The 22,263-nt window shown below is 38.1% G+C and overlaps 1 protein-coding gene across 1 annotated transcript; it reads right to left on the bottom strand.

Annotated features, from left to right (window-relative positions):
• Nucleotides 1-89: 89 nt before the first annotated feature.
• LOC103711983 (probable WRKY transcription factor 2) lies at nucleotides 90-22,031 on the bottom strand. The gene is given in 10 exon segments (XM_039116865.1): nucleotides 90-1,339; nucleotides 1,342-1,392; nucleotides 1,395-1,462; nucleotides 1,739-1,868; nucleotides 1,871-1,896; nucleotides 2,029-2,391; nucleotides 2,393-2,866; nucleotides 18,807-19,000; nucleotides 20,743-21,259; nucleotides 21,380-22,031. Coding segments are annotated over 7 exon segments (1,383 nt in total). The 5' UTR covers nucleotides 2,707-2,866; nucleotides 18,807-19,000; nucleotides 20,743-21,259; nucleotides 21,380-22,031; the 3' UTR covers nucleotides 90-908.
• Between the last annotated feature and the right edge of the window lie 232 nt (nucleotides 22,032-22,263).

Genomic DNA, 22,263 nt, shown 5'->3' with positions numbered 1-22,263 from the left:
CGTTGCCACATCTTTCTTGTAAGAAAGGGCTTTCTCCTTGCACTTAAAAGGTAAAAAAAAATAATATTATGCTAATAAGAACGACCCACTTTTACAAAATGTCCTTCAAAATAGATCAACTTATAATTTAAGTTCAACCACAAACGCTCTATTTTGACTCAATGATATTTAACAAAACATCTTGGACTCAATTCTGTAAATGCCAGCTAAATTGAAATGGGGAAACATGCACCACTCAAACATCATATAAAAGGCTTACAGAAATACAGAATTCCTACACCCAACTCACTACAATTCACCTGACACTTCAAAATATCACTGAATTCCCTAAATCTAAAGCGCTTTTTGAGAAATCCCTGAAGCTTTATAGCCAACCACTTGGGCTTCTGGTCCAGTCGAGTAAGCACAAAGCAATGTGCTAGGTCTATCAGGACCTAGCAAGCCATCTGTCCTGCAGCCATCCACATGAGCTTGGTCTTCACCTCGCAAGCCATCTGTCCCGCAGAAACCACTTACATGTCATGCTCATCCCTGAGGGTTCGCAAATCTTCTATCCTCCAGACAGTAGCAGGGCTCCAAATCCACCAGAGTTGCGCGCCACCTTACTAGTTGTATGGTTCTGGCTTCTGTAAACTGTATAATAAGAGTAATCTTGGATTACTGGATGAAAGCTACAGATTTGATAGATGGCAGAATCTTGATAAGCTCTATCTCCTTTAGCATAATACAATTCAATCAACATTGGAACCACTGCCCAAATATTCTGCTATAAATTGTGCCACTTATCAAAAAGAAAGCAAGGGTGTTTTGCATTCTCTGCACCTAGAAGAAAAAAGAGCACAAGAACTTTCTCTCCCCACTTTTTCAGGTGTATGGGAACATCTATTTTCTCAACATATTATTTACAGCTAAGGTCCTAGAGGTAGCCTGCTCATCATCTGATGATATGCTGACCCTCCATTTGATATTGGCGGCCTGGACTCTGAAATGGGTTCCTCCTTGGGCTCTCCTTTTGGTATCTTGAACCCTGCTTCAGAAGCCTGATGATGCCTCAGAAAAGGATGGACCGGAGGAAGAACCGGCATGTTCATTGAGGCCACAGGGCCTAATCCAGCCATCGCAAGCCTTGCCAGGCCTTGCTGACCCATCCCGAAAGAGAAAGCGGTGGCTGGTCCTAGCTGTTCCCGTCCAGGCAGGCAAAATGTGCCAAGTGGTGTAGGGGCATCGAACCTGACCAGTCCATCTTGGGTTGGCTCCGGTCTTCGGTGAAGGCTATGAGATTGGGAAGCAGAGTTGCCGGCTGTTCCAGAGGGTGCAGAGTTTGGGTGACTGCTGTTCTTGCAGCAGGGACATCATGGTTGTGCTTTCCCTCATAGGTTGTAATCACTGATTGAGATCATGCGATGCCCTCTCCACATGCTTTCGAACTGTGCATCCTGGATTTGTGCACTTGTAATAGCTCCTGCACCAAAAAAAAAAATCATATATATATATTTTTTTTTTGGTACAACGGCAGCTCACACCCGACAAGCGTGAATGCAGCCAACAGAAATCATTTGCATTTCAATAGAAATTTCTTTATGCTTTCTTATATCATTTAGCCAACATGACCAAAGCAAGTACCAATGCTACACAGATTACTAAGTAGACCAGAGCATTTGCTGCAGGGAGCTTACAATGACTAATGAAGGAGCATTACTTGATATTATGGACAGGCCTATATAGTGTCGTGGCATACCTTGGATTTGGATTTCCCTTGACCACCTTTTGTCCATACTTGCGCCAACGATACCCATCATCAAGGATGTCGACCTCACTTGTTGTCTGAACCACAACCCTTGGTTCACGAACTGTTCTAGAAGCAGCATCATTTCAATTGCACAAGCATCAAGCTTTCTAAAACAAAAAAAGGAAAAATCCAAAATAATAAATGCAGCATAATCTAAACCAGAGCAAGCTTAAAAAAATTAAGCTGATTTCCAAAGCCACTAACTAGAAGTTATCATTAAGAAGCTAAGGAATATTAACCTTCTTTTTGACTCTGTCTCATCCCCCTCACCATCACCACCCAGTGAGACACTGCCATGAGTTGCCTGATCATCCTCCTCTTCCTCATTGGATTGAGCAGACGAAACATCTAGGACATCCTGGGATTCAAAGCGAGGGCCATTTTGTGTCTGTATGGATGTAGATGGGTTGCAGAGTTCAGCAGCAACAGTAGCAGATGATGTTGCTTCCAGGCCATCACCTCGCCATTCTTGGCCTCCAGTTCCATTCTGTGTGCTTGTTGCCCATAAGGGCTTGCCATCAAAGCTGGCCTGTGAACCAGGTTGTTCTGAACCATCAACCTGTGGATCATTGAATGGGTGGAAGGATGGAACACCAGATCGGGCGATTCGGAGGAGGCTTGGGGTGATTGTGAGCACCCTTGTAGATTATCTCTGTGATGTGGCCTTCATGTGAGCGCTCCACCTTCTTCTTCATCTGGCAATTCGGGTGGGTGCATTTATAGTAACTCCGTGGGTATTCGCTACCTTTTACCTGTTTCTGCCCATATTTTCTCCAATTGTATCCATCCTCAGCAGGTGCACCCAGAGCCACAGAAGAAAGTTCACCTTTTGGAGCAGCTTCACCATCTTGTTGGTCATCAGGAGGTGGTGAATGTCCATTTCCCATAAAGGAATCAGACATCCTCTGGTCGAACATGATGTCATCAGTGGCATCTTTTTCTATCAGCTGAGTCAGAAAAGCCAGCCTGAAGGTTGAATTGCTGTTGATTTTGCAAGTTCAAAGTGCCAGTTTCTAGACTTGGTGTTTGAATATGTTTTCCTGATTGAACAGAAACCCCTATACTTGGTAATGACTGCTGCTGATCAACAGTTGAAACACCCTATAAGTAACAGAACTAATCAGATGGAATACTAGGAAGCAATTTGCACACATGTTATACACGAGAGTTCACAAAGCATTAATTTGTACAAATATTCAAATTTACAACAGATTATATACACAAGTATTAGAGGGGGCACGAAAAGCAATAAAAGAACTGTCAGCTTTTATGAATATGGCAACCCGGGCTGGTAGGAAGCTACTCATCTCCAGAGTATAACTTAATCTATAATTTCTGTAAACATTTTAAAGCAGAAAAAGTTGGATCAACTTGAGTACCATCTTGTTAGATAAATTGATTGATTGCATAAAGATGAATTTGTCTTATGTTACCTGGAACCAATTCTTCTCTTCAACAAATTGAGGTCATATAGAAATGGGCTTCTGTTAGTAGATCAATACACAGCACAGTAGCACAGTGCTGAATCAGATAAGTCATAGCTAAGAACTACTAAATTATGTACTTGGGTATGTTTATATTGACATAAGGAGGTCTGATTTCAAGTATATATTAGTTATACTATACCAGAGGGACATGTTCTGCACCCATATACTAAACATGTCTGCACTGTTTGGAATTGTATCCTAAAAGTCAATCGTCAACATATTGATGATTGAATTTTGTAAATGAATTGACAAATTAATAAAATGTTATTTGGCATTATTCGTCATTTTATTGAACATCTTCAAATGAACTCTTATATGATGAAGTCCTTAGGACTTATTTTATGATAAAGGAGGATTTATATTCAAGTCCTTAAACCTGTTCGCGACCAAATGATATATTATTACTAGGACGACAGCATTATCGAGATTAGGTCGTTGTGAGACATATACGTTGGTTGTCCTCTTAACCAAGGAGTGTAGAGACATTGATATACCACACAGATGAAGTGTAGGAGTACATTTCACTGAACGTGACCAATTTCGGAACACTCTACTGTCAGAGTGTTCCGAAAAAAAAGCCCTGCCCGGGCACCTTCGCTAGACGGAGAGTAAGCGACATTTAAAACTTGGAGTTTTAATCCCTTTCTTTTATTTCTTCAATCATTGATAAGAACTAATAATCCAACCAAGTTTCAGAGATGTTCCGAATGGATATGGGTATAAGTATCCCTCAGACCTGAGATCACCACAGTGATTAGCAAGCAACTCACTGTACTTTGGTACCGGATTAGCAAAATTTCTAACTAGGACGGAAAGTTACTGGGTGTAGTCAAGTACTTGCGAAATCAGTGAGTCAAGATGGAATTGACCCCTCCTGGAAACAGGAGATAATGCTGTGTTCAATTTAGCAAAATCTTGGCCAAGTAATCCTTGTGAGGAGTCACAGGACTTCTAAAGTTGAATCACATCATGGATGCACTGATTACAGAGTTGACAGAACTCTAAGGTCATCCTAGCATTAGGAGTCAAAGGGATGAATTATACAGTAATCATAGTCCAGAGTTCCAGAATATTTGCTTCGCATATATTCGGCCTATCCGGACGTCGGGTACCATTGCTAATGGTCACATCGATTAGTGCAGAAAGTCGTTCCTGTACTACGGCCTAGGTTCGAACCTATGAGTCACACGCATAGAATTTTCTGATTGATCAAGATAGCTGATGGATGGTTAGAATCATTCAGGTAATTTGGTCAATTCGATTGGCAAATTATCTTATAAAATAATTAAAGTAATTATTGAAGAATTAATTAGTAATTAGATTACTAATAAACTCAATTTGATTGAGTAAATAGACTAAGGATGAGCCAAATTGAATTGGATTCAATTCTGGGCTCAATCAGGGTTTTTGACCTGATTGGATTAGGTCTGAATCAAGAGGACTTAGGTTGACCAAATTAAATTAGATTAAATTTGTGCTTAATTAGGGATTGACCTAATTGGATTAGGTTCAACCCAAGGTAATTGGACAATCCTAATTGTTAGGATTTAATTAAATTAAATGGGTTTGATCTGAAACTGTTCGGATCTTGAAATCCACGTCACATATCCATGCATGGCCATAAATTAATTTTTAATATGATTAAAAATTAATTTAATTTATTTAATGGTGCCATGGGATATGTGGCACACATAAGGACCTCCTTCATCATCAGATGGGGCGAAATGGAGAGATAAATTCATGAAAAGAATTGGATAAGATCAAATTCTCTCTTCATGGCATATGTCATCCTTATCTTTATCTCACTTCTAATTAAGTTTGAATTCGAATTTAAACACCACAAAATCACCTCATGACCCTCTAATCTGATTGGGGCATGGGAATTTCGAAATTGAAAGAAGGAAAGTGGCGACATGATGAATGGTTTAGATTAGATCAAGCTTCATCATATGTTGCGCATGAAACAAGCATTTGAATTTTGAATTCAAAACCCCATAAAATCCTCCCAAATATTGGAAGGTTGGCATGTGAAGAGGAGTGGAGGGCGACATTAAAAGGACCTCCATCAGCTTGTGGCCGAAATTAGAGAAAAAGAAAAAAAAAGGAAGGAAGAAAGGAAAAGAAAAGAGAGGAACCCTAGTTCATGCATGGAAAAATTCTGCATTCAATCTAGCCAACTTCTTCCTCCTCTAAGTCCATCACGCCATTAGTGTTAAGGGTCCCTGATAAGAGCCTTTAGATCAGATCTAAGTCCTCTTCAATCCCTATAAACCATTCCTCCAAATTCTTCCAAGAAGGCAGATCAAAAGTTGATAGCGTGGAAGATCAAATTTCAGCCTCAAGAAATTCTGCGCAAGCTAGCACTTCCGCAGGATTGGATCTCTCCAGAACTTCGCGTGGACTACTCGTAGAGGCCAGACGAGTGTGGCTGCGAAGCTCGAGCATCAGATCCATTATATTCTGATTTTGCAAAGGTATAAATCTAATACCAGTAATTTAGATAAGATCTAATCCCCGAGGGTTAAACTCTTCAGGGGCTCCTCACAGAGTAATCTTCAGAACCTATTCAATGGGTATTCGAAGATTAGTTGGATCATAGATTAGTCAAGTTTAGAACTTAATAATCTCATTTAGATCTGATATTAATCATGCAAATGATTTAGCATAATTGTTTAAACGATTCCGGCATATCGATCATGTGTTTTTAGTGATGTTTTGAAATTTGATTTCTTATGCATGCTAGAATTAAAATGTTTAATTCAATTTTTCCGCTGCGATTTTAAATTAAAAAAAACTACGTATGGCTTGATCCCTTATGAAGGGGTACGTAGGCAACCCGAACAGTGCAGTCACAAAAATTTTAAAATTTCAGCATGCAACACTGCTAAACCCACCGATCTCTTTCAGTGGTATCAGAGCCAGGTTTCTGTTTAAACTTTTATGTTTTAATCATTGCAATTAAATCTGAAATATGAATATGTTTAGATAGATCTAAAGTAGATTTATGAATGATTTAATTGCTGATTATGCATGATTAGCTAGATCTGAAATTTTGGATGCATATGATGCATGTTTTGTTAATATGTAACATGAATAAATTGAAATCATAAATTGTTTAGATTAGATCTAAATAAATATATGATTCATTTAATCTCTGATTTTAAAAGAAATCAGATCTGAAAATAAATGCAAAAGTTGTATGATGTTTGAATTAATTCATGGTTTATATATGTGATATGAACATAAATCATAATGATTTAAACATGAATTAAATCTGATTACATGATTAATTACAAAAACTCAGATCTGAAAATAAGTTTTAAGAACTGAAAATTGTAATTAATATGTAATTAAGAATATGCAATGATCAAAACTTTCATAAGTACTTAATTGAGAATTAAGTGTTATGAAAAGATCTAGAATTGTAACTCAATTAATTGACATTGCATAATTCATGGGCATTGGGTTAGCTCAAATCAAGTTCTTAGGATTGGGTTAGACCTAGGTTAGAATCAACATGGTCTAATTAGAGTTAATTGATCAAATCTAATTAAGTAGTAACTAGATTAGGTCAAGAAAACTCTAGGTCAAATACAATAGTTGTAGATTGATCAATTCCATGTCTTTGATTAGACCAAGATGGAACTTGATTTAGGCTCAGAGGTAGAGCCCGAGTCATTTGAGTAATCAAATCGAAATTGATTAACCAGTCGGTGTCTAAGGTAAGTTTGGCAGACTTGACGGTGGTTTTTAATTGGGAGCTACTCGCACTGATTCGTCTTTGTCGAGTTAATGGCATATCCCTTCCACCGATCTCACTTACCTGGCCGACATGGTCAATCACATTTTGATTGGATCACTTAATGATTCGAGTTACCCATGCCTTAAGGAAAATCAGTATGACTGATTTAGGTGTCTCCTTAACCGGTTGAATTAGTCTAATCTGACTTGTGAAGTCAGTGGGAGATTAGACTAACCGGTTCTTCTCATCTATCTAATTATATCCTCTAAAATTATTAGGTCCTAAAATGAAATGGTTATAGAGATAACTAGGTCATAGCCTCCCATTAAGTTGGGTGATAATGGGTCCAATGCTGATAATATTGGAGGCGCACACGCCTGGTATTATTTCCATTGGAATTGTCATTCAATATATGATGAGTAAGTGTACCTTCAATAGGGATCAGGTGAGCCGAGCCACACTCGGGCTTGGTCATCTATTATAGATTACAGAAACCTATCATTTAATGGTTGGACCTGACTATTTTGGTGGAGGCGCCACACGCCTGCCAAAGAGACTGGGCAAAATTATCACTAGAATTGTTTGGTGAAAGCAATTAGTTCAGAACCTACCAATAGGTGCATATGGGTTGGCCGAGCCACACTCGGGCCATATGCGATCAATTGGGTTCTAGTGCCACTAAAAATTAAGTAGTAATTTTCGAATTGAGGTAGAGCTACAATTTGTATAAAATAGTGGAGAATCTTTAGACTAAAGTCCAAGTCTTTAGGTAGTCAATTCATATACTAATAGCCGATTTTCTTTTTATGCAGAAATGGCCACTATTTGTCACTTCGTTCGTTGTTGGATAATGACAAGTTGACTGGTCCAATTTCAAATAATTGGCATAGAAAACTAAATAGTGCTAGAGCATGAACGAATCCTTTATGTGATAACGGATCCAGCACCTGAGCAGCCTGCTGCTAATGCACGGTACGGGCCAGAGAACTTATCAGAAGTGGCTAGTGACCGATCACTTCGATGCATATGTTGCAGCAATGAGTGATGAGTTTAGTCCGGTTGAGAAACGCAGCCTGAAGAAATTGTTCAAGGTTGAATGAATCTTTTGGCACTCCTGACGACGTTGAAAGGCAAAACTAGTTGTGCCATTTCAGCGCCGAATGAAGATGGGCATCGTAACTGATCATGTATTGTACATGATTGAGTTGATCGAGCGCCTAAGCACTCTCGTTTTCCCCTTCATGATCAATTGGGGAAGGATGCCATACTAAACTCTTCTGGATCGTACCGTCCTTTTCTCACTCTTTCGTATGACGAAACCGTAGTAAATTATCACCAATTGTTGGGTTACTACAAACGTTTGAGAATGATCACCAACTTCTAAAAGACGGTGAATTTAGTGGGAGGTTCATCCAAGGGTCGCCCTTTAAGAAAGGAAAAAGAAAAATAAAATCAAAAGAAAAAGGTGCATCATGCTCAGAGTCAGAAAAAGAAAAGGCTGATCAGAGCAAGGCTGAGTGCTTCTTCTGCAAGAAGCAAGGACATTGGAAGAGGAACTGTCCTCTTTACATTGCATCTCTGATCCGAACGGCCAAAGAAAAGATGCAATCAGTTGCCAATCAAGGTACTTATATGATAACACCTTGTAATTTTTCAATTTGTGATAATTCGACCTGGGTATTGGATACCAAGTCCTTTTAATATTTGTAATTCGTTGCAGGGCTACAGTCAGTGAGAGATTTGAAGAAGAGAAAGGTTCCTGAATGTTGGAGATGGAAGATCAGTTCCAGTTCTAGCTTTAGGAATTCTTAAACTTGAATTCAAGCTCTCATAATGTCCTTAGTGATTGTCACTTTGTCCTTTTTTTATTGAATGTAATTTCTGTAGGCCTTTTGGCCAAAAATGGTTATAAATCAATAAAAAAAATTATGTGATATCATTTGAATGGTGTTACTGTAATGAATGGAATCTGAGTAATGGATTTACATTTGTCACAGCCTGTTAATGTAATGTACAAGTCAATAAGCGCCCTAGAATAGATAATGTCACGGATGTCTACCTTTGGCATCATAGGCTAGGTCATATTAACAAGAACAGGATGAACAGGTTAAGTAAAGAGGGAATCCTCGATGTTAATGATTGTGAATCATTGACAACCTGTGAATCATGTCTTCTTGGTAAATGACCAAATCACCTTTTACCGGAAAAGGTGAACGAGCCAGTGATTTATTGACCCTTGTACATTCTGATGTATGTGGGCCAATGAGCAAATGCTAGAGGTGGGTATTCATATTTCATTACGTTTACAGACGACCTTTCTAGGTATGGTTATGTCTATTTAATGAGACATAAATCTGAATCATTTGAAATGTTCAAATTATATCGTAATGAAGTAGAAAAACAAACTGGAAAGAGTATTAAAACTCTTCGATCAGATCGAGGAGGTGAATACCTCTCCAGTGAGTTTTTGACATATCTAGGAGAAAATGGGATTCTCTCCCAATGGACTCCTCCTGGTACACCAATATAATGGTGTGTCAGAAAGGAGAAATCGAACTCTGTTAGACATGGTTCGATCCATGATGGGGTTTGCTGATCTGCCCATATCCTTTTGGGGATATGCACTTGAGTCAGCCTGCTATATACTTAAATAAGGTTCCAAGTAATCTGAATAAAACACCACATGAGATGTGGACGGATGGAAACCGTCTCTCACCTTAGGGTTTGGGGGTGTCCGGCGTACGTCAAACGTTTGAAGCAGACAAACTTGAACCCAAGTCTGATAAATGTTTCTTTGTGGTTATCCTAAAGAAACTAAAGGATATTACTTCTATGCTGAAGAACAAAAGTTGTTCGTAAGCAATAGAGCTGTTTTCTTAAAAGAATTCCTTGGTAGAAGAAAAAAGCTCTAATGTGACTTAGAAAGTTCAACATGTAGAAGATCCGACACCATCTACTGAACCTATTGAGTCGGATTTGATTAGATCAGATCCGAACCCATCTTAGATGCACCATTAAGGCGATCAGGTAGAGTACCACGTCAGCCGGACAGATACTACGGTTTCTTGGTCCGGGACGGGATCCTGTCGAACTTGATGAAAACGATGAGGATCCGATCACTATATGGATGCAATGCAGAGGTATGACTCTGATAAATGGCTTGGAGCCATGCAATCCGAAATGGAATCCATGAAGGTCAATGATGTATGGACATTAGTTGACCCACCCGAAGGGATTAAACCCATAGGGTGTAAGTGGATTTTCAAAAAAAACGGGAGCAGACGGAAAGTAGAGACCTATAAAGCCCGTCTGGTTGCCAAGGATATCGTCAACGTTATGGTATTGACTATGACGAGACGTTTTCTCCTGTGGCAATGCTCAAATCCATTCGGATTATGCTTGCGATAGCAGCACACTTAGATTATGAGATCTGGCAGATGGATGTTAAAACCGCTTTTCTAAATGGAGATTTAGAAGAGGAAGTGTATATGATACAACCTGAAGGTTTTACATCTGCAGATGAGTCTAAAGTGTGCAAGCTTCAAAAATCCATTTATGGATTAAAGCAAGCTTCACGGAGTTGGAACATACGATTTGATAAGGTGATCAAATCATATGGCTTCATTAAGAATGAAGAGGAACCTTGCATTTATAAATGGGCAAATGGTTCAGTTATTATATTTCTTGTTTTGTATGTGGATGACATTCTTTTAATCGGGAATGACATTCCTGCATTACAAGGAATAAAGGTTTGGCTATCATCTCAAAAGGATTTGGGAGAAGCATCTTACATCCTAGGGATGAAGATCTATAGAGATAGATCTAGAAGATTGCTTGGATTATCCCAATCCACATACATTGATACTATACTGAAGAGGTTCAGTATGATTAATTCCAAGAAAGGCTATCTTCCGATGGGCCATGGAATTAACCTCTCTAAAGGGATTGTCCGACAACCCTCAAGAAAGAGAGAGTATGGATAGAATTCCATATGCTTCGGCAGTGGGATCTATAATGTATGCCATGACATGTACTAGACCAGACGTGGCATACTCACTAGGAGTAGTGAGTAGATACCAGTCTGATCCAGGTAGCAACCACTGGAAGGTTGTAAAAACCATCCTTAAGTATTTGAGAAATACTAAAGATCAGTGGCTTGTCTACGGTGATTCTGACTTAAAACTTGAGGGATATACCGATTCAAGTTTTCAGTCAGATCAAGATGATAGCAAGAGCGTGTCGGGATATATCTTACTCTTAAGGGTGGGGCCATCTGCTGGAAGAGTTCCAAGCAGCATACAGTGGCAGATTCTACATGTGAAGCAGAATACATTGCAGCATCTGATGCCGCCAAGGAAGCTGTATGGTTGCGAAGTTCATCACCGAGCTTGGAGTGACACCCTCCATTGATGGTCCAGTGCTGTATTTTGTGACAATACTGGAGCCATAGCTCAAGCAAGAGAACCCAAAGCACATCAGCGGACCAAGCATATTCTACGTCGCTACCACCTGGTTCGAGAGATCGTCGAACGAGGTGATATTGATCTTCAGAAGATTGACACAAAAGAAAATCTGGCTGACCCATTTACCAAAGTCCTCGGCATCAAAGAGTTCAACGAACACAAGTCGAAGATGGGTATTAGATACTGTGCCGATTGGCTTTAGGCTAAGTGGGAGTTGTTGGGAATTGTATCCTAAATGTCAATCGTCAGCATATTGATGATTGAATTTTGTAAATGAATTGACAAATTAATAAAGTGTTATTTGGCATTATTCATCATTTCATCTTCAAATGAACTCTTATATGATGAAGTCCTTAGGACTTATTTATGATAAAGGAGGATTTATCTTTGAGTCCTTAAACTGTTCGCGACCAAATGATTTGTTACTAGGACGACATTATCGAGATTAGGTCGTTGTGAGACATATACGTTGGTTGTCCTCTTAACCAAGAGTGTGGAGACACTATATGCCACACAGGTGAAGTGTAGGAGTACATTTCACTGAACGTGACCAATTCCGGAAACTCTACTGTCGAGAGATGTTCCGAGTGGATATGGGTATAAGTTTCCCTCTGACCTGAGACCCAACTGTGACTAGCAAGCAACTCACTGTACTTTGGTACCGGACTACCTGAATTTCTAATTCAGTGACGGAAGGTCACTGGGTGCAGTCAAGTACTTGCGTAGTCAGTGAGTCAAGATGGAATTGACCCCTCCTGGAAACAGGAGATAATGTTTGTGATTAATTTAGCAAAACCTTGGCCAGGGTAATCCAGTGAGGAGTCACGGGATTCTAAAGTTAATCACATAATGGATGTACTAATTATAGGGTTGACAGTGAGCTCTAAGTCATCCTGGCATTAGGAGTCAAAGGGATTGAATTATACAGTAACCATAGTTCAGGGTTCCAGAATATTTGCTTCGCATATATTCGGCCTATCCGGACGTCGGGTACCATTGCTAGATGGTCACATCGATTAGTGTAGGAAGTCGTTCCTATACTACCGGCTAGGTTCGAACCTATGAGGTCACACGCATAGAAATTCCTGATTGATCAAGAAGCTGATGATGATTAAGAATCATTCAGGGGTAATTTGGTCAATTCGATTGGCAAATTATCTTATAAAATAATTAAAGTAATTATTGAAATTAATTAGTAATTAGATTACTAAACTCAATTTGATTGAGTAATGGACTAAGGATGAGCCAAATTGAATTGGATTCAATTCTGGGCTCAATCAGGATTTTTGACCTGATTGGATTAGGTCTGAATCAAGAGGACTTAGGTTGACCAAATTAAATTAGATTAAATTTGTGCTTAATTAGGATTGACCTAATTGGATTAGGTTCAACCCAGTAATTGGACATTCTAATTGTTAGGATTTAATTAAATTAAATGGGTTTGATCTGAAACTGTTCGGATCTTGAAATCCATGTCACATATCCATGCATGGCGCCATAAATTGATTTTTAATATGATTAAAAATTAATTTAATTTATTTAATGGTGCCATGGACATGTGGCAACATCAGGGACCTCTTCATCATCAGATGGGCGAAATGGAGAGATAAATTCATGAAAAGAATTGGATAAGATCAAATTCTCTCTCTTCATGGCATATGTCATCCTTATCTTTATCTCACTTCTAATTAAGTTGAATTTCGAATTTAAACACACAAAATCACCTCATGACCCTCTAATCTGATTGGGGCATGAATTTCGAAATTGAAAGAAGAAAGTGGCGACATGATGAATGGTTTAGATTAGATCAAGCTTCATCATGTGTTGGCGCATGAAACAAGCATTTGAATTTTGAATTCAAAACCCCATAAAATCCTCCAAAATATTGGAAGGTTGGCATGTGAAGAGGAGTGGAGGCAACATTAAAAGGACCTCCATCAGCTTGTGGCCGAAATTAAGAGAAAAAGAGAAAAAAGAAGGAAAGAAAAAAGAAAAGAGAGGAACCCTAGTTCATGCATGGAAAAATTCTGCATTCAATCTAGCCGACTTCTTCCTCCTCTAAGTCCATCACGCCATTAGTGTTAAGGGTCCCTGATAAGAGTCTTTAGATCAGATCTAAGTCCTCTTCAATCCCTTAAACCATTCCTCCAAATTCTTCCAAGAAGGCAGATCAAAAGTTGATAGCGTTGGAAGATCAAATTTCAGCCTCAAGAAATTCTGCGCAAGCTAGCACTTCCGCAGGATTGGATCTCCAGGACTTCGCGTGGATTACTCGTAGAGGCCAGACGAGTGTGTGGCTGAAGCTCGAGCATCAGATCCATTATATTCTGATTTTGCAAAGGTATAATCTGATACCAGTAATTTAGATAAGTCTAATCCTCGAGGGTTAAACCTCTTCAGGGGCTCTTCATAGAGTAATCTTCAGAACCTATTCAATGGGTATTCGAAGATTAGTTGGATCATAGATTAGTCAAGTTTAGTACTTAATAATCTATTTCAGATCTGATATTAATCATGCAAATGATTTAGCATAATTGTTTAAACGATTCCGGCATATCGATCATGTGTTTTGTAGTGATGTTTTGAAATCTGATTTCTTATGCATGCTAGAATTAAAATGTTTAATTCAATTTTTCGATGCGATTTTAAATTAAAAGAACTACGTGTGGCTTGATCCCCTTGTGAAGGGGTACGTAGGCAACCCGAACAGTGCAGTAACAAAAAATTTTAAAATTTCAGCATGCAATCACTACTAGAACCCACCGATCTCTTTCAGTGGTATCAGAGCCAGGATCTCTGTTTAAACTTTTATGTTTTAATCATTGCAATTAAATCTGAAATTATGAATATGTTTAGATCAGATCAAAAGTAGATTTATGAATGATTTAATTGCTGATTATGCATGATTAGCTAGATCTGAAATTTGAATGTATGTGATTAGTGTTAAGGATCCCTGATAAGAGCCTTTAGATCAGATCTAAGTCCTCTTCACTCCCTATAAACCATTCCTCCAAATTCTTCCAAGAAGGTAGATCAAAGGTTGATAGTGTTAGGAAGATCAAATTTCAGCCTCAAGAAATTCTGCGCAAGCTAGCACTTCCGCGGGATTGGATCTCTCCAGGAACTTCGCATGATTACTCGTGGAGGCCAGACGATTGTGTGGCTGCGAAGCTCGAGCATTTGATCCTTTATTCTGATTTTGCCAAGGTATAATCTGATACGTATTTTAGATAAGATCTAATCCCGAGGGTTAAATCTTTCAGGGGCTCTTCACATAGTAATCTTAGAGCTATTCAATGGGTATTCGAAGATTAGTTGGATCTAGATTAGTCAAGTTTAGAATAATAATCTAATTTCAAATTGATATTAATCATAAATGATTTAGCATAATTGTTTAACAATTCCGGCATATCTATCATGTGTTTTGTAGCGATGTTTTGAAATCTGATTTCTTATGCATGCTAAAATTAAAATGTTTAATTCAATGTTTTCCGCTGCGATTTTTAAATTAAAAGAACTACGTGTGGCTTGATCCCTCTTGTGAAGGGTACGTAGGCAATCCGAACAGGTGCAGTCACAGAAAAATTTTAAAATTTCAGCATGCAACCACTGCTAGAACCTACCGATCTCTTTCATGCACCATATTACAAGGTGCACACATGGAAAAGAGGCCAATGTGAAGCCACAGAATCCATAGAAAACATTAAAGAGCACAATCAGTAAATGATATGTGCCATGGAAGGATCAACTAATTCATGGATATATTTTGGAAAGAGAGAAAAGAGACAAGCACTGTTTTGCAGGATTTTGAAAATGCATTATTGTAAACACATGTCCGGATAATCACAATTTGTAGGAAAATTGAAGTGAACAAAGATGTGATGGAGAGGACCAAGGAATCAAATACTAGGCTACATACTAAAAAAGCTCACGAGGGTCTATTTTCCTTCAACATAAATCACCATAAGAAGTTTACGATGTGCATTGTTGACTGAAAATGGTGGCCTTTGCTAATCTGCATTCTGGGGAAATGTTTTGCACTAAGTTTGATTGTTACAAATTCACTGCTATAAAAATCTTATGAGCTTGTGTCACAGAAATTAATAAACAGTGTTAATGCCACATTAGCAGAAGGTGTCATGTACTGAAGGTATGATGTACTGGAAAAGATCGAATATTTTGATTAGATGGGTTAGGAGTAATGAGGCAATAAATGGCAGGTGTATGAAAGAAAAAAAGCGTTCTTAAGAGTGACTAGCACTATAATGAAAAGGTTACTGTTATTCCAGAGATCAGTATTCATGGGTAAAAGGGTGCCTTTTTGCAGAGCATGATGGAATTAGCCATATCCACAAACCAGAACAATAACTGTTTGGGCTATGTGTTGTATGAAGATAACTGATTTATAAAAATGGTTCCTATTATGGATTGCATCCTTTTATGAAGCATTCTCATATGTAATTTAACAACTTCAGATCATCCTTTTTCCAATAAGAACAAGACAAAAGGAAGATCTAACATAATATTGATAGGTAACTAATTAGCACTAGCACCCCTTAAATATTTAAAACAAAGAAGTTTGGTTCAGAGCACAAATGTTCTTAACTAGCCTCTTGATTAACCATGGCAAAAAAAGAAAGAAAATTCCTGATTGCTCCACATGCACCCAGGCCCATTGTGCAGTTCCTTCTGCTTTTGGCAACACACGTTCTCCACTGTAATTATTCCTTGTTCATAAAACTCATCAAGGTTCCTCCTGGTAAATATATTCTTGGTTTTTAACACATATCAACCTCAACAGAATCATTCCTGCTATGCACCAGTATCCTTTCTTTTTAATCATGAACAACTTCAAAAGCAAGCAAACAACATTCTAGACGTATCTTATAAAAAAAACCATCATGAAGTTACTCTATTGTATTCTTTCCATTCTTCTAGCCGATATTTAAGTAGAACCTAGATTGTGAGATGATCAGTCTAGAGTCATCTTTTTGGTCAATTACTTCATTTGAGCTCTTCCTAACATCTGACAACATGTACTCTTATTTGGTTTGACTGAACCTAGACCATTATCTTCGACTTTCCTCCATCTCACCATTGTCCTCATCTGATAACAATACTAACCAAAAAATATGCGCTATGCAAGATTCTCTTTAATGTCATCAGTCAATCATCTATGAGAATCAAAGGCAGTGGCTACCTTTGTAGTAACAGCTCCTCACACCATTGACATCAACCACCCCTTGACCATAATGAATCAACAAGACAGAACCCAAAAAAGAAAAGTAGCAAAAATAGATTAAAGAAAAGCTTTGGCCTGCACCTTTAAGAATTACCACAGAAATGATGAATGCCACTTTAAAAAGATTTTGCAGTCTAGTGAGCAGATCAGTTTCAAGTAATTAACATCTTCCAATTATGTAATAAATATTCAGATGTGGAATTGGCAAGCTAATAATATAAGCATAAAAAGAAGCCTATCCTTGCAATTTGTGATGTTTGTAACATAACGAGTCCTACAAACTGAACTAAAATATTAAAATAAATCAAAACCAAAAACAAGGCCTTACAATGCAATTGTCTTTTTGAAGAAGAAAAAAGTTTGCTGTTAGCCTTTTGGACCTTACCCTCATCATGGCTTCCTACTGAGACTGATTTACCAGGATAACTTTTCATATACCCAGAATTGATTGACAGGCATATGTATATTCATTAAATTACTTCTAATATCTTGCTAGTTTCTAAATGGATGGAAAGTCATTAAGTGAATTTCTTATTATGATCTATTTTAGAAAAACACAATTTCGCAAAGCAACTCATGAAAGCTACCGGACCGGTTCGGTACTGATTCAGGCCGTACCGAACCGATACCATTGGTTTGGCATTCCGCAAGCTTTTTTTTGAAAATTCTCTCTTTTTCCAATTTTTTATATAATTTAAGTCTAATTTGACCTTTTTTATTATTTTTTTTTATGTTTTATGATGTTTCTATGATCCCGGTTTAAGCTAGATGATGCATCCTATTACTTTAAAATAATACAAATCATAAATAACATAAAATATCTTCAAATCAAGATACAATCAATTACATACTTTTAAAGTACTCTCGGATATCTAAAATCGGATCGAGTAGCGATGTTTCTCGTAGATATATGAATCATCAGCATAATAAGGAGGCAGATCAACCCATCCCTCTACCCAAGCGGTGTTATAGTCTTATATATCAATTCCTGAGAAACTGCGCATCGGGATTATAAGAACTATTAGATCTCTCGCTGAAGCTCTGACTCTAAGAGGTGTCCTCTTACTGATAATATGGCTGTGGAGGGGCTCATCCGAATATGCTGGCAGCAAAATCCAACCTGTGAGACGCTTCGGGCTGTGCAGGGTAGCAGCCACCAGAATATGACTCCGATGCACCATATCCATAGGCTGTCTGAGATTGCGGATAATAGGATCCCAGTATACAACTCGGAACATGATACATCTATGGACTCCTACTTCATTCCTACGAGAACGGTAAATTTTTTTATTTTTTTATTTTTTAACCTTTTATAATTTCTAGTTAAAAAAATTATTTATTATAAATTCAGAAAAAGTAGATTTCTACCTCAAAAATTACTTTGAATTATGTAGAATGTACTACTATTTTTTCAAAATGTTTTCTATTTTTTTATATTTGTTATTATATTTTAATTTTAAAAATATTTTTAAATTAATTTTAAAAATTCTGAAAATAAAAATATTTATGTCAACATGCACATCCTTCATAGAAAAATCATGTCCAAATCAAAAAAATTTGGCATAATCTCCTCTTATTTTGCAATTTTTGAGCTATTTTTTCTAAGCCCCTTAAAAAAATATTAAAGAAAAAAGATAAGAAAAAAAATCATACCTTAATTAGCCTTCACTGAATTTTTTTGGAAAGAGAAGAATGCTCTCTCACCTCAATTTTCCTTTCTCCCGAATCAATTTTGGAAAGCTTTCTTCAGCCTTCCCTTCGGGAAACCCTTCTTTGGCCTTCCCTTGTGGAAACTGTTCGGCTTTTATAGCCGAACAGCGGAAAGGAAGAGAAGACAGCGCATGTGCCACTATCACCGAACTGGAGATGGCGTGTGCCGCTGTCGGCCGAACTGGCGACAACGCACGTCGCTGTGGGTCAAATAGGCCACTGCGCGCATCGCCGGTACAAAGTAGTCCCGGAGATGTACCGGTGCAAACCGATCCGGTTTTCACCGGTATGCTTCCGTACCGATCATTACCAAGCATGAAAATGAGGGATATATTCAAAGCAACACATAAAGATCACATATCCAGCACATTACCTTCTTTTCTGCACTTGAAAAATATGAGGAACTTGAATCCAGATGAGGCTTGAAGGCAAAAGCTTCACGAACATCTTCGAGTGAGTAATCTTTCACCTTTTATTAGGACATGCTGAAACCGAGGTTGTTGACTGTGTTTGAATTATCATGCTGCGGCAATTGGGAAACTTTCCTGTAGTTGGAGATGGTTGAGCCTGCAGAAAATCAACAATTCCAAAAGGTCAGGCGACACAACTTGCACATAATTGATCCAAGTTGTTGTCCATGAAATATACTTAATATGCTACTCACTTACAAAAGTTAAGGAAAACATATCAACATAGAAGGAAATAATAGACTCTTTAGTTGACAATTACATTAATACTTAATGAAAAAGCTCCTACATCCATTAATCGTTGAATATCCATTAACTAAGGCAACCACCAATAAAGGAAGATAATTAGGACTTTGCTGTGACATAGTAGATACAATAGAGACCATGTTACCAACATAAATTGGCCTCTAAACAAAAAAGCTATTTTCTAGCCAGTATGCCATTTTGTGTATCTCAGGGGGGTGCCATATATTTGTTCCTCATGGGGTGATCTAATTTGTTTTCACCAAAATGTAGGGCATATGCAATACACTGCAAAGTGGCAGAGTTTGTAAAACTCATTAACTGGCTGAAACTCCGCATATAGTTTTAAAAGGCGGCTGCATTATGCGGGCGGTCAAGAGACTGCGTAGTGCATATGCAGTATTATATGGGCACATATGCGGTTAATATGTTTTAACTAATATAAGACAATAAAATTGATTGAGTACAATAAAAACAACAATATATATTGGATAAATAAATTCAAAACCAATAATAATCACAATTAATATTAGTGCTTATTACTTAGGACTTAATAATTAATACTAGGAACAATTATAGCATAATGAAACCTACATCCAACCTAACCATTGGTTTGAATATGATCCATCTGCACAGGCCCCATAATGCTAAGTGGATCATATATAGCTGATTGAGCCAAGTGAGCTGCATTTGCACAGGCCACTGCTAATTGAGCTGCATATACATCTGTATAGTGCTAATTGGACTGCCTTTTCAGCTCCTATTGTAGTAACAGGTGATGCGGTGCATCAAGGGACCACATTCGCATCTGCATCCTCATGCACCACATTTTAAAACACTGAGTACAAATACATACAATCAGAATTCAGCATAGTGAAACTTATTACACATTTTCTAACTCATTTTTTTACAAATCATATAACTTTCTATTTTAATTGTTATTATACTGCAAAATGCTTTGCATGTGCGTGCGTACATATGCAATATAAAAGCGGTTACATACCATAAAAATCAAATTCAATAATGTTTACAATTTATTTGTTGAATCTCTCAAGATCTGTACAAGAATACTTGCATTTAAAACTACATTTCTTGCTTACATTTCCATAAATATCACATAGTAATGCCATCAGATAATTACTGAAAGCAAAATTATGCTTACATAGGCAAACAAAGCACTAACATAATAATGGGGTTCATAAAGGTAAACCCAAATGCCATGACCCAAGGAGAAGGATAATTATGTGCACACATTCTCACAACGCATTCACCAAACTCTATCAAGCACTCTGTTCTGAGTTATTAAACCCCAAAAAACTCACAAAAAACTTCAATTTTTGGCCAGGAAATTGACAGCTGCAAGATTGAAACGTATCCAATGGCAAATTCTTTTGTGGGTATGTAAATGACACTTCAAATACATTAACTAAGAGACTAGAAACTTTTCCACAGCATGAAATCCATTGATGGATTCCTCCACTCTTCATAATCATGTCCTAGATTCGCTTTACAATCTCCATTTGCTCAATTTTCTATTAATAACATATTAATTCTCATATATCACAACAACAAATTAAGGATATCAAGTATGAACCGTACCATAGAATTAGAAAGAAAAACTGGAGACTCCAGCAATGTTGTCCGGGCTGAGACCAGGTGGAATCGTCAGATAAGGAGACTGAACATATGAGGATGATGATCCCACGCTGGCTGATGAAATGCGAACCATATTGAGCTTCGGAACATTAAATCCGGCCCTTGCCGCCATCCTCTCAGCAAGACCCCCTTGCGAGCTTGATTTGCGGGCACGAACAGGCCTCGGTGCTAATGAGAGATCGCTCGAGTACTGGACCCCCACCTGAACCTTTTCTTCTTTTGGATCCGTAAACGTTTTCTGTTTCTCAGATCCAGGCGGCGGCCCCTCATTCCCATTCTCTGCCGAGAGATCAGAGAATGATCTCGAACCGTATTCCTCGTTCAAAAAAGTGGACAAAAACGTCCTTGGGCTGGGGATTCCGGAAGAGTCGTCCAGTCATCGATCATGGTGGCGTTGTCGTGTGCCCCAGCCATGATGGATTCGATCCTTCCCCCAGTTCGGAAACAAGGCTTCTTTGATCTAATATGGCAAAACAAGAAACGGGTTTCAGCTCAGTCCAAGCAATAGGAAATGCGACAGGTTATATCGATAATCAAAGAATTCAGGCTTCCAAAATGAGAAAATGATAATCAAACCCACCTTCAATTCCTCCTCGGAGAAGCAATTGCCCGCACCAACTGAATAAAACGAAAGAGATTTTTCTCTAAAATTCTACCTCGATCGCTGAGAAGGAAAAATGAAGATTTAAAAAGTTCCGATTTTTAAGAAGCTACCAAGAGAACTCGATCAACCAAACCACCCAAATCGCACAAGCACCAAAAACGCGTTAAAATACCAAGACGGCCCGAAAGAGCCAGAGCCATCGAAATGAAGCACGATATAGCACAAAGGCCGCAAATGGAGCAGATTTAGACTACAATAAATAAACTCAGATCGCTAAATCGCCCAAATCTCTCACTAACAAAAGGGGAAAGAAATCTACAAAATAGAGAAAAATGGGGGAAAAAAATCGACCCAATGGAAAAGAAAGGGAGGTGGGAAGCAAGGGGAACAAACCCAATCACCTCAAAATCAGCAGAAGGGCTGCTGCCTAAAAACCAATGATTGGGCGCTCCAAGAGGAGCTCTCAGTCCCACGGCACCGAAGACGAAAGACAAGCGAGGGAGAAAAAATAACAACAAAAAAAAAGAGCAAAGAAGCCCAGAGAGAAGAGAGAGAAAGAAAGCGATTTAACCGAGGAGGGAGTGCGGCCGCGAAATAGGAAGGATTCGTTGGAACTCAAAGCCATCATGGCGACCTGTCTTTATCTCCGCCCTTGTCTTTGTTCCTTCTTCTTCTGTTTTTTAATCTATTTTTTTCTAAATATATTCTACACTATAATATATTATTAACTTTTTGGTTTTTTTTTTTTACAACTAAAGGAGTGGATTATATATTTTTAATAAAATTACCGAAACACCCCTCAACTTCGGATGAATCTTTTACTTGCCGCCTCTACTTAATGTTTAAGAATATTCAATAAA

Source organism: Phoenix dactylifera, unplaced genomic scaffold (genome assembly GCF_009389715.1).
Source record: "Phoenix dactylifera cultivar Barhee BC4 unplaced genomic scaffold, palm_55x_up_171113_PBpolish2nd_filt_p 000143F, whole genome shotgun sequence".
Classification (NCBI taxonomy): Eukaryota; Viridiplantae; Streptophyta; class Magnoliopsida; order Arecales; family Arecaceae; genus Phoenix; species Phoenix dactylifera.
The sequence above is the reverse complement of the archived record's forward strand: the minus strand, read 5'-3'. Positions and strand labels throughout refer to the sequence as shown.